This window comes from Puntigrus tetrazona, chromosome 24 (assembly GCF_018831695.1).
Source record: "Puntigrus tetrazona isolate hp1 chromosome 24, ASM1883169v1, whole genome shotgun sequence".
Classification (NCBI taxonomy): Eukaryota; Metazoa; Chordata; class Actinopteri; order Cypriniformes; family Cyprinidae; genus Puntigrus; species Puntigrus tetrazona.
In genome coordinates, this window is record NC_056722.1 from 15,044,077 (window position 1) to 15,057,106 (window position 13,030).

The following is a 13,030-nucleotide window of genomic DNA, read 5'->3' on the forward strand; positions in this document are numbered from 1 at the left end:
CAAGCCATATAATGATTGTAACATTCTAAAATGTAATATAATAAACATAACTGATTTACGGCACTTATTAACAAAAATGGAATCCATAAAGGGAATAAATACAGGATTGGAGGAAGAAATATAATACTTTCAATACTTTCTCTTGCAAACATGGGGAGTTTCAAAGACCAACCTATTTGATATTCTATAATTAAATCAGCAAAACAAATATAAAAAAATTGTGATCCATCCCTATTTGAAAGGAGATAAAAGATACCTGTGGCTCTACAAATAGTGCACAAACTGAGCAAAAAATTATCTTTTTAGTGAGTTTGGTGTGTGTTTAGTGCCTGTGTACATGTAAGTTAGAAAGAAAAATTTGTGTTTAGCTTTATAGGCATATGTAAGTGATCACATCAACACTGAATTATACTTCGAACTGGATGAACTTTGTAAATGAATGGGTCCTGCTTTATAGTGTGTGCCTAATACCTTTGTACTTACATAGTAACTAGATGTGTACGTAGTATGTAACCACTGTGCAAGTACACATTGGTACTTAGTACCTACGGCTGTAATATTTCTCTAACTACACAACATAACAACCCTCAGATTGGTATGTGTAAGTACAAATGTGTAACAGGCCATTGGTAACAACAATTTTTACTTCACTAAGTACTCCTGTAACAGGAATTTGTAAAAACATTTTGTAACAACAGTATGTATAAGAGTAATTAGAACACTTTCATCCAGGGGCTGGAAGTGGGTAGGTTTAATCCATAAGAATTGTCTATAAAATGTAACACTTTCTTTACCAAAAAGTGCTGTTATTCCTGTTACACATTTGTACTTTCATTACAAATGAGTGTTCAAAGGTTTTTTTTACTAATGTCCTTTTACTCGTGTTAAATGTGTGTAGTTACACAAATATTAGAGCTGCAGATACTAGTGTAGTGTACCAATGTGTATTTAGGCTATGGTATATATACATCGAGTTACTATGTACACAGGTATTTTAAAATAATGTAGTTGGCAGTCCTCATTGTTTAAGTTATTGTCATGTCATATGGTGAACGTACTCGTGTCTTCATTGTCCGACGAAGAGTGAGTGTGAGATTGTGCGCTTGACTTAAGGGACATCTCGACAGTGGGCTGTTCATTGCCATGACGGTACCCTCTTCTTGTCTGCCCGCAATGCTTGGCAAGCTTCAGAACGTGCATTTTGAAAGATGAGCCAATAAAAACGTAGAGAACAGGATTCAGGCAGCAATGCGTAAGGGCCAGACTTTCAGTGATTTGATTGGCCCGGTCAAGGTTTTTGCTCACCTCACATTCCGTCACCAAAATGTAGATCACATCCAGGGCTCTAACTAATTTTACTACATTATAGGGGAGCTGGGTCAACAGAAACACACCTACTACTGCTATCAAAACCCGAAATGCCCGCCATCTCCTTCCACCACGTACCCCCGCTGTTGCGGCTTGACCCAACACAATTCCAACCCTGCAATAGCAGAATGTCATCACCAGGAAAGGAAGAAGAAAGCTCAGAGACACTTCCAGAATTTCCAGAGTTGCTTTAGCTGCCCGCGCCATATTGTGTGGGTAAACTGCCCGGCAGGCATTACGCCCACTAGACTGCTGCTTCTTCACCGTGTAGAATACCATATCTGGCAATCCGAGGACAATGGCAAGTCCCCAAACCAGGAGGCACATGATTATCCTCTGCCTGCGGGCGTTGCTCCTGGCTAGAGTATTGGTAGTGGTGGAGCCTCTAGCTAGCGCACGATAGCGGTCTATGCTAATGCAGGCCAACAGCAACATGCTACAGCTGAAATTGGTGGTGTAGAGAGCAGAGGTTATCTTGCAGGCGACTGTGCCAATTGCCCAGCCATTTACTGCATCCGCAGCCCAGAAGGGCAGGGTGAGGAGCAGAAGAAGGTCTGCGAAGGCCAGGTTGAGGATGAAAACATCCGTCAGTGTCCGTAAGCGTTTATGGGAAAGGTAAACCAAAATGACCAGAGAGTTTCCGGCCAGGCCAAGGATCAGTGCTAGAGTATAGACTATTGGCAAAAACACCCCAGCAAAAGATCTGACCTCTTGTTTGTCACAGACTGTGTGGAAGTCTGGAAAATCCTTGTCATCATAGTCACTGTGGTTGGAACTGTTGTCATGGTCATGATAATGATAGTCATGATCGTAATCCAAAAGAACACTCATCATGATCTAAAGAGAGAAAGAAACTCAAATATTGCTGGTAAATTTTACAAATCATTACAAACAAACGTGTACACATTACACGTGATATTTTGTAGTAAAATAAAAACCTGATTATTAGCAGGCTGTGCTTTGCAATTGTACATGTGATGTCAAGCCATGTCAGAAGATTACACACCAAATGTTCTTTTCATTTTTTTGTTGTGTTACAGCTGAAAGAAAAATAGTTTTTCTTCTGTGTGAGTCAAAATCTATTTATTTCAACAAGAAACAAGTTTTTAAACATCCTTCTCATAGTTATGAAAATTCTGATGTAAAAGTAAGAGATTTCTTTCTTTATATAGATGTTTTAGACTAAAATGATTTTTACATTTGTACATTTTGCAGATGTTATCCAAAGCAACACAAAAAAGTATGTTTTTCAAAATATTGATAAATTTATCAGTTGTAGAAAAAAAATATAATTAAATAAAAGCACAATATGGTACAATATGTTTTATCTTCATTCAGTTCTGGCTATATTTATTGTTGAAAAAATGTCATGTCATTTATTTTTTTCTGCATTACAAACTGGTTTTCATGGGAATGGGCATTTATTTAGCAAATATTTAGAAATTATGGGAATTGTAGGTTATAAGATTTGGCACCTTAAAATTCACGTCTGTCTATAATAATGTTATGTTTTTGTTAGACTTCATAGCCACACAACTGCAAGATTATTGATTATAATATATGTGCAAGCTTTATCTTTGATTGCTGGTTTGTGCTTTTCTGCTGTGTTGTTCTGACTAACTTTATCCTGAATGTTACTTAGTAGTTTCTTCCATAACGTCTTTCTCAATTAGTATTCCAGAGGGTCTTGGATGAGATCATACACAACTTAAGACAGACACATTACTTTTGACTAAAAACTCTGTGCACACATGTGCAGCTTGGCTGAGTGAATTTTTCAAGCAGCGGTCTTTCACCATAAACAGTAGCTTATGAAATCAAGTAAGTAAAAGTATATGGGTAGCTTCGTGGCACTTTAACTTTAGACCTATTGTAAACTTAGCAGCTTTGCAATAATATGTCTGGATTGAGGGGGAGTTTATTTAACCCTGAACTCTTTTAGCTGAAGTTCTAGAAATGCTCACTGCTGGACTGTCTCATTGTTTGCACTTTTAAACTGCAGATCTTTGACTTTTGCCAGCTGCTCATCTGGAGTTTCACATACCACTGAGTTTACCTGCCTGTATCTGTTAAACACATGCTTGTATAATAGTGGCACAGAGTGAGCTGATTTCGTCTTTTGGGGTTATCAGCAAACCAGCTGTTAAAAAAATCTATACCTAATACAGATTGCTTGTTTTTTTGTATGTTGTCTGCTCATATATTCTATGGCAATTCATTTGTCTGTGCTGCGTAAAAAGAGCCAGAAAGTTGGATTAACATTTTCCAAATGTTTAAAACATTGGTCAAAAACTATTCAAAAATGTCCTAGTGATTAATTTTAAATGGAACGTCTCTTCCAGAAAGTCCGCTGTTAGGGATGGAATTTCTTCCTCTTGTGGAAACGGTTTGACTTTTGTTTTTTTAATTTATGACGAATAACAACATATTCATCCATAGTTTATTTTTTTTGGCTGTAAACTATTTCCAAGCTATGATATTCTTTTGTTTTGCTGGCATTTTAAATTTTACTGCACATTTTAAACTTCATAATATACCAATAGACTAAAACACTACCACACAATTTTATGACGAAATGCATATACTTTATCGCAGTTGCTTAATAAATATTCATGAAAACATCTCCAGACAATATGAATTTAAATTAATTATTCACCTTTAAAATAAAACCTCTTTACTTACCCTCAAATTTTCCCAAACCTATATGAATTTATTTCATCTGCTGTAAAGAAAGTTGGTATCCAAGCCATTGATGGTCTTCATTGATTATCTTTGTTTGGAGGGGAAAAAAAGTCCAAAGGAAGTCAAAGAGACCAGCAAATGTATTCAGATTAAGAAAGAAACAGGTTTGGAAGAAATTGAGGGAGTAGTAATTTATGACAGAATTTGAATTTTGGGTGACAATGTTAAAGTGTATTATTCTATTGTATGTATGTTTGTTAGTTTAACTGTTAACGCAGAAAGTATGTCTGAGGCTCTATGCTTAATAAGCATGTAAAAAGGTGATCTATTGTTCTTATTCTTGAATCCATGCCGTGTTGTATTACTTTGGTCTATTATGAAGCTCAGGGTATGTTACCCTTTTATCCTGTCACTTTTACAGCGCAGGTAAACTGTCATTCTATTCTGCTTTCTCATACAAAAATACAGAAATTGTCCTTTATATATATATATATATATATATATATATATATATATATATATATATATATATATATATATATATATATATATATATATATATATTTTTTTTTTTTTTTTTTTTTTTTCTTTTTCTGCAAACACGTTTTTCATAGTCATTTTTATGTGTTCCAGTAATGTTTATTTTGAACTTTACCTTCCAGGTCATAAGACCCAATTTGAAGATTAGTAAGCAGGACTTTGCTTTGACTAAATAGATGGCAGTGAAGCAAATCTAATCTAATCTAATCCGAAAAAAAAAATATATATATATATATATATATATATATATAAAATACTAAACTAAAAGCCTAATAAATGTTCATTGCCATAATTCAGCATTTAACTTTCAGTGATGATTCTAAGTTATGCCTGTCTTCTGTGACATTGTGACACAAAATGATAAAAAAAAAACCTTGACTTTGAGTTACCCACAGTTTTGATGTGAATGTGAAATGAAAAGGCAGTCGTGTTTCTTACCTCTGTAGGGTCTGTGTCACGCACTGTCCTGGAAAGAACTGCCTTCAACCTAGAGAAGTGAAACGCTCTGGTGATAATTGCAGCTGGGGCAAGAGGACAGCCATGGGTGGGTGTGTGTTTGCGTGTGCGTCAGAGGAAAAAATTTGTAGAAGGAAGAGAGAGAGAGAGAGAGAGAGAGAGAGAGAAAAGAGTTAGAGAAAATAAAGAAACCTCCTCTTGAAGGTTACAGAGATCCTCTGTTTTCCTGATAATCTTAAAGTGGAAGAATTTTGGTATATTCATAACAAAATACAACACAACAAAGTTTTGTATTGAAATAGTTTACATGCATGATGGATATAAAAAAACAGGTTCACTAAATACGAGTAAAATGCACAAACAAAAATTATTCATTTACTTTTAGCACACAGAGTAAGTAAAATTTTACTTTATGTGTTTAAGTGGAGTAATCACAATGAAAAAAAATTACAGTTTTCTGAATATTTTAGCATGGTGATTGTTATGACAATGTTAATATATTTTGAATTCTGCTGGTTATTCTGTTAACTGAATTCTGTTGGTTATTGCTGTAGTAGTGTAATAGAACGATAGGAATGTATAATGATGAGATTGAACAATTTGTTATTAAATGCAGAGACGTAATCTGTAATCAAATTGATGCCAATTGCTAGAAATTAGGTGCCCTCACTTAATATACAAACACAAACATATGTGTTTAACTAATGTCTTATGCACTTGTAGTGCTGTCAAATTACTTCTAGTGTCAAGAATTTTTCCACTGCAGATTGTTATTTTTTCATGCTTTAAATTCTGTACTTGCATGAACATATGATCTGACTTTGAGATCATAATGTGATTATTTGAGTGTCACACCCAGTGCTTAGGCACCATATGCACCCATAATAAAAGGTGCTTCTGATGTTACCAGGTCATTCATAGAAGCATTTTTGTTTGTGCATACCAAAATACATACAGTTTGTGCTACCTTAATCTAGATAAGGCTTTATGACTGGAGCAATAGATTAGAGGTGTTTTTTTTCAACTGTTATATTTCCCAAAGAACTTCTAGGTGTTGATGTAGGAAATCACTGTGCATACTTAATTTTACAGTCTTTTAACTGCTATATCATAAATGCCTTCATGTGGATTGTTTTTGTAGAAAAAATAGCTGCTGTGATTATTCATCTTACGAATGTTATGTTCATTGAGGATATTAGCTGTGAAGGGTGAAATAAACTGTTGGATGGAGGGTCTCTTCTGATTAGCGTAATTCCTTGCAGTAGCTCATCTGCACTAATCCAGTTGAGAGTGTTTGAGAGTGCTAGCATTCCGGAGGCCTTGCGTGATTTTTTTTTTGTTTGATTGAGTCTGGCCGTTATGGAATGCACAGTGTAGAGTACAGTCGCGTGTTTGGCGGCTTGTACGGGGACAACCTGCAGACATGAAAGGACAAGTCTGTTATATCACACCCTGAGAAACACAACCTGTGTTTTCATCAGAAAAATTACTAAAGTAAGGGCCGTTGCCAGCACATATACATACACACCCACACATAAACATGCATGCAGGCTGGTGACTAACTGTTCCTTGGGAAAAACACTAGTCTTTCCAGAAATTCTGAAGTGTTGAATGTTTGTTTCAAGGGTGTGTGTTTCTATCTGGATCTAAGGTGTGCCTCTGTTATGTGTAGAATTGTGGATTCAATGTTTTGTCAAAGTGCTCTCATAACACATATGAGTCACAGTGTCAGCAAATGCTGCCTTGTGGGTACTTGTGTTTTAATTCCCCATTATTATATAATAACCTTGTCTTAATAAACTGTTTGTTTGTTTGTTTGTGAATTTTTAACATTTTTATTCCTCTGTCTATCTTTATTTATGTAGACTATTGTAACCTTAAATTGTTTTAACATGAACTATGTGTGGGTTTGGGGTTGGGTTACTTTAAGTCTAATTACATATATAATTTTAGTTTGTTTTTTTTTTAACAGTAGTGATTTATGGTAACTAACGTTTGTGGAGCAGACTCTGGATAAAATTTATGTCATTTTATAAAAAAATATGTTTATAAAAAAATCACTGAGCACCTTTTTTCTTTCTTGTTTTTTAAATCACTGAGGCATAGACATTGCTTTTTGGTATGTAGAAAGCTGGTTGGGATATTCATGTCATTAAGATTGATTCAGCGTTGATTTTGCATTTTTAGAATGTACAGAATAAGATTTTTGTTTTTAAGTTTGTTTAGATATTTCTTTCTTTTGTTTAAATAGATATATGCAGTTATACAAAAACTTTTTCCGTCAGTGTGGGGGTGGCTTGCCATTTGAGCTCCTGTCACATCCAGCACATCCACACTAAACTGAGCCTTTACTCTTTTGATCTGGGCTGTATCATGTACATATGTCCTTTGCAGAATACTGGACAATAAACAAGAATGATTATGGGACACACCCGTCTGTCCCTTGAAATACAGATTGACTCCAGACCTGTGCATGATTCACTTTGCTGTAAATTATTACAGCTATGAGACATTTTATATATATATATATATATATATATATATATATATATATATATATATATATATATATATATATATATGTGAAAATTATTCACAGACCACCATCATATATATATATGTGTGTGTGTATATATATATATATATATATATATATATATATATATATATATATATATATATATATATATATATATATATGTATGTGATGGTGGTCTGTGAATAATTTTTCGTTAAAAGGGCTTTGAGCATTGCTTGTGAAGAAACTGTAGTACATGTACAATAAAAACTACACTAAGCAATGCATGTGCAAAAGCCATGATAGTTTGAGAAAGAGCTCCCTCTAGAGGAGACCTCTCAACACTTAAAGGGATACTCCACCTCAAAAACTTTTGTAATTAATCACTTAACCCCATGTTGTTACAAACCCGTAAAAGCTTTGATTGTCCTCAAATCACAACTAAAGACATTTTAGATGAAAACCGGGAGGCTTGTGACTGTTCCATTAATTGCCAAGTACTGTAAATAACACTGCCCAGGTCTAGAAAAGTATGAATACCCCATAACACTTTAGGAGAGAATCCATTGCATATGCTCTTCATATGCAGTCGTGACACACAGATTTGCTGTTAGTGTTAAAGTGTAAATAGATGCCCTCAGCGCATCTGTGTGTCACAACCGGAACAGAAGAGCATATGCTGATTGCGTCAAAATATTGAGTCAAAATGATAAATGATTGTTATTTCCATGTAGAAACTTTGGTAACATCAATGATTACATTAAAACCACCCCTTTTTCTTAATGTATTCTTGAAATATGACATTTAACTATCAGAGAGTATCTAGTGGAGCTCTGTGGAAAATCACATATTCTTCTGGCTTCAAGGAAACATTACATTGGTGTAATGATATTTATACTGTATATCTGTCCTGTATTTTTATCCCCTTACCCCAAACCTCAGACAAAAATTCTGCATCTATCTTCTTTTTTTCTATCTATCAACCTATCAACCTATATATATATATATATATATATATATATATATATATATATATATATATATATATATATGGGGGGAACTTCATTTCTGCATTTAATAAAAAAAAAAAGGTGTTTAATCCTGTCATTATACATTACTATAACTCTACTCTCCTATTTAATACTGTTCAGTGCTTTGACGCAATCTGTATTGTTAAAAGCACTGTACAAATAAAAGTGATTGATTTTTCTTTCTTTTCCAGGAGCTGGTAACCCGAAGTGTGAAATCGCCATAGTCATGTGCAGGAGCAAGTCAATGCACTCAAATAATGACAGGTACTGGATTTTTGATATGCACTCAAAAAACATTTATCAGCATAACCAGGTTAAATTTGAATACTGTCACAAAAGTTATATTTGAAATTATTGATCACTGTCAGATCTTTTGCAATCTCTCTCTCTCTTTCTCTATTTCACTCACTCACATGCACACCCACACACACCTTTTGTATGGCCTTCAACCCTGGATCTACATTGCCTGAATTATTTCGCTAAGCTGATAAACAAGTTAGTACAGCTGAGCTTTGACATGCCACAATAGAGTTTAATTACATTTTACTGCAGAGCTTATTAGAACTTTACTACTCTCAGATTAATATTAGCGTTTTTATGTTGCCAAATAAACAGTAAGTGGATATAAACCTTAAACTCTTCCAGAGCGTGCAGAATAGTGCAGGCTGAATTTTGCATCTTAATGCATGGGAAATTTGTCATTATTAAGGAGTAAGAGTTCCACTTAAAATGATGATTAATTTGTCAATAAATTAACTTGTGAGTGGAATTTCTATGAATAATTTGGTGTCATAGTTTGTTTATTTAAGAAAAAGATGAAACATAGTGACGAGAGGATGTGACATGGCAAAAAAAAAAAAAAAAAAAGGTTATCTGCACACTTAATATGTACTTTTATTCAGGAAAAAGAATAATAATTTATTTATTTACAGTGTCCTCCCACCCGAAGAACTAGGCTCATCAATGCCCATCTCCAAAGGATATATAAATTGCACAGGTCATCTTAACTCACTGCCTGATGAAGTATGCATATTACATGAGTGCACCAGGCCATTTTTTTCCTGAATTTACTACATTTTTACTATTTTTAGCGTTCTTGCCAACTTGCCAAAAGTTAGTTAGTAAGCTCTGCACTGTACAGAAGTGCAGTACTTCTGTATACAAGCATGCTTTTCGGTCAAATTTGAGGAAGTAGATTCTAAGACCATTTTGGGTGGTAGAGAGGTTAGACAGGTTAGTCTTTTTCCTAACAAGAAATATAAAGGTTGGGACTGTGTCTTTATGTATACATGAAAGTGGTCTAGAATTCATAACCACTTCCACGTCTTTTTTGGGACTTTTTTTTTCTAATAAGCATCTCCCAAATTCCTCCACACCAAGTAGCATGCTCCAAAATAAGTCATAAACCTTGATGAAAAGAAATGTGTAAGCAAAGAGATTTTAAAGAACAGTTCTTTCAATTCTTGGTCTGCTCTTTTAAATGTTTGTGCATTGTCCAAAAATATTACTTTGTACTGTGTAGAATCACACGACAAGGAGAGCTCAAAACTAAAGCCCCCAAGGGTGGATTTATTACAAAGTAAAGAGATAAATGAAGTTGTGTGTCGAGTGGGGTGTCCAGTGCTCAGTCTCTTAATGGTGCAGTGAGTCCATGGGTGCTCTGTGGGCCGATCGGTCACTGGAATATAGGAGTGAGACAACGTTAGTTCCTTCTTGCATGGTGTCAATGCTCAAAGGAGAAAAACTTAGAAGGGCACCCTCGCGCAGTAAATTCACAAGTGAAAAACTCATAGAAGCCTTAAATAATAGGAGGATCCAGGAAATTCTTAATATGGACAAAGGCATATGCTATTGCATAGCTGAATTAAAGGCAAGTAGTGACTGAAGAGATACTTAGACAATAAGCATACCATTGCAACTAATTGGTTTATCTGTGTTCTTCAAGCCATTTTGGGTGTTTTTATGTTTTTATTTTTCTAATACAATGCTAATTTAACAAAGTCTTTATCACTGTATAGAATACAAAAAAAATATGTTTGCTCCATTCTGTCATATAAAATATAAGTCCACTCACAAAAGGAATATATTACAAACACTTTGACTGATGTTATGAATTTGGAACAAAAACATGTAATTAAATGTTCTCTTTGTTGGAAAAGAGATTTGAACCCAAACCCATGCACACATGCTATAGTTGTAAATTTATTTACTGATTTCTTTGCATGTTACAGAAGAGGTGCATCATCTTCATTAATAGATAGCAGTCAGAAGACATGCTTAACTTGAAGCAGCATGTTCAGGCCGATCTCAAATAGAATACCACTAGAGCGATTCAAAACAATAAGCGTTCCGTCTGCCCAATGCAGATTTATCTCGAACAAGCCTAGCTAGAAATTGAATATACAACATCCCACCCCTTATGGCTGGGGCCATCCCTGAGTAATGCTAATCCAACAACCACCAACATTTAAAATACGTTTGCCAAGTCTGTTTCAGAGAGATGAGATTGTTAGCTGTCTTGTTCAGTATGTGGAAAGACTCTACTTCCCAAAAGGCATACAACTGTTTCGAAATTTGTACATTTTCTTCTAAACAAATTTGCATGTTGTGTCTGTTACACTAGACATGGGAATTGGTGCTTAAACAACCCATTCAAGAATACTTTCCAGAGTTACAAGAGATTTGCTATTGTCTTTTATAATATATATAGTAAATATATAAAGTAAACCCCCTCTAAAACTGAACAAATTCAGCAATTACTTTTTACTTAGTAGCAAAGTAAAATAAACGTATTTACAAAATAGAGACTATTAGTAATCCATACTGACCAAGTCAATCATTTCAGATCCAAAAGCATCCAAAATGTTCTGATGTTGCTACAGGAGGGAGGTGTGAGGGAGTTATGCTTTATCAAAGCTGTCATCAGTTAACACACAGTACTGTGTGATGGAATACAGATCTTGAAACGGAAGATACTACCCTCACCTTATTCCCTGAATTACTGGGAATTGTTTCAGCGTGACAGTAAAGATAATCATTCTGCCAAGCTAAAAATCCTTCAGTAGATGTGTATTTCCAATGTGTTCTCATGAAATTTTTTATGCATTTGACCTAAAAGGTGGTTCTATAAAATGAACATATACCTACGTTTTTGCATGCACCTACACATACAAAACTGACTCATTGACTACACATAAAATGTATCTTTATTATTGAAATCACAGCATTGATTTTAATATTAACCTTTACTTGTCATTTAATATCTACTCACCATGGACCACAAAAGTCATTTTCTCCAACATTCTGTGACTGACAACAGTCACATCAAAAGATAACATAAATACAAAATGAAACAATTTTATTAGTGCGCTATAATGCAAATCTTCCAGCTGCGATAAACAGACCCAAAGCCAAGTCTCCATCCTGATCAGTGATTCTAGTGACTGTAAATAGCAAAAGCCCTCGTTGACGATGCGCTAGTTAGGTATTCAGATGTTGCCACTTCAAACGAGGCTAAATAAATGGTTGTAATTGCATTTATTTATCTGTCTTTCATGTTTGCCTTATACTGTACAGAAGTTATTATATGGTTTAGAGTTAAGAGTGGGATTAGCAACTATATAACAATATTTTTTTATGCTAAGTTACGAATATTTTTATTTTTACTGCATATATTGATCAATTGTTTTTTATATCCATTTATATTCGCTAAAATGGGTAGGTTTAGATTTGGGGTAGGTTAAGGGGTCTAAAAGTCTGCATGGCTTATTGATAAAATGATAGAAATGCACTGATACGAAAATTGTAATCATATAAAAAATATTTTTAGATTTTTAACAAATATATATAGCAGTTTATACATAGCATCCTTTTAAGATGCTTAAGAGTTACTTTAGCAGTGGAGAAACATGAAGAGGAGAAGATATATGTTGTACAGAATACATTACAGTGAGTTATTCAGAGGGTGTACCTATTTATGCTGTGCACTGTATGTACACACATACACACACACACACACACATATATATATATATATATATATATATATATATATATATATATATATATATATATATATATATATATATATATATATAGTGTGTTGAGTGTTTACACAATAAATACCAACACAACAAATGTGTGTTTTTGAACTAATAACAATGATTGGTTTTATTTAATAGCGTTGCCTTTACCATGCGAAAACTTGCTGTTTTCTTGAGTATCCTGCTCTCTGCTTCTCTTCTTCATCACCCCCCAGTGCTTCTTTGTTCAGGATCATCACTTCCTGTCTTCTTTTTTGTTTTTTGTTTTTTGGCAGTGCTGTCTTCCCGCAGTGATCAGTGACCTTGGCAACTGAAAGACTGAAAAGAAGTTTTTCTGATGTTGTACTTTATTTAAATCTAACTTTATGAAATTAACATAATAAATAATAAGA

The 13,030-nt window shown here is 34.2% G+C and overlaps 2 protein-coding genes across 4 annotated transcripts in view; one reads left to right on the forward strand and one right to left on the reverse strand.

The window, feature by feature from the left end:
- LOC122329911 (acyl-CoA dehydrogenase family member 11-like) overlaps nucleotides 1–13,030 on the forward strand; it is a 42,409-nt gene that overhangs the window by 19,226 nt on the left and 10,153 nt on the right. The window contains exon 14 of the mRNA XM_043226578.1: nucleotides 8,787–8,859. Within this exon, the coding sequence (XP_043082513.1) occupies nucleotides 8,787–8,859 (73 nt within the window). The remainder of the gene's footprint in view (nucleotides 1–8,786; nucleotides 8,860–13,030) is intronic.
- Nucleotides 636–7,056, reverse strand: LOC122329907 (atypical chemokine receptor 4-like). Of its 3 annotated transcripts, none has more exons than XM_043226573.1 (3): nucleotides 5,029–7,056; nucleotides 4,051–4,138; nucleotides 636–2,205 (listed from the first exon to the last, which is right to left on the reverse strand). In XM_043226573.1, exon 3 carries the CDS (start codon nucleotides 2,200–2,202, stop codon nucleotides 1,042–1,044), a length of 1,161 nt encoding a protein of 386 aa, XP_043082508.1. In that variant the 5' UTR covers nucleotides 2,203–2,205; nucleotides 4,051–4,138; nucleotides 5,029–7,056; the 3' UTR covers nucleotides 636–1,041. The 3 variants fall into 3 exon arrangements, with proteins under 3 accessions (XP_043082508.1, XP_043082509.1, XP_043082507.1); XM_043226574.1 differs by having other exon boundaries at nucleotides 636–2,408; XM_043226572.1 differs by lacking the exon at nucleotides 4,051–4,138 and having other exon boundaries at nucleotides 5,029–7,055.

What these genes read in the sequence shown, in the direction of transcription:
- LOC122329907 (XM_043226573.1), bottom strand. Translation starts at nt 2,202, where the DNA reads ATGATGAGTGTTCTTTTGGATTACGATCATGACTATCATTATCATGAC.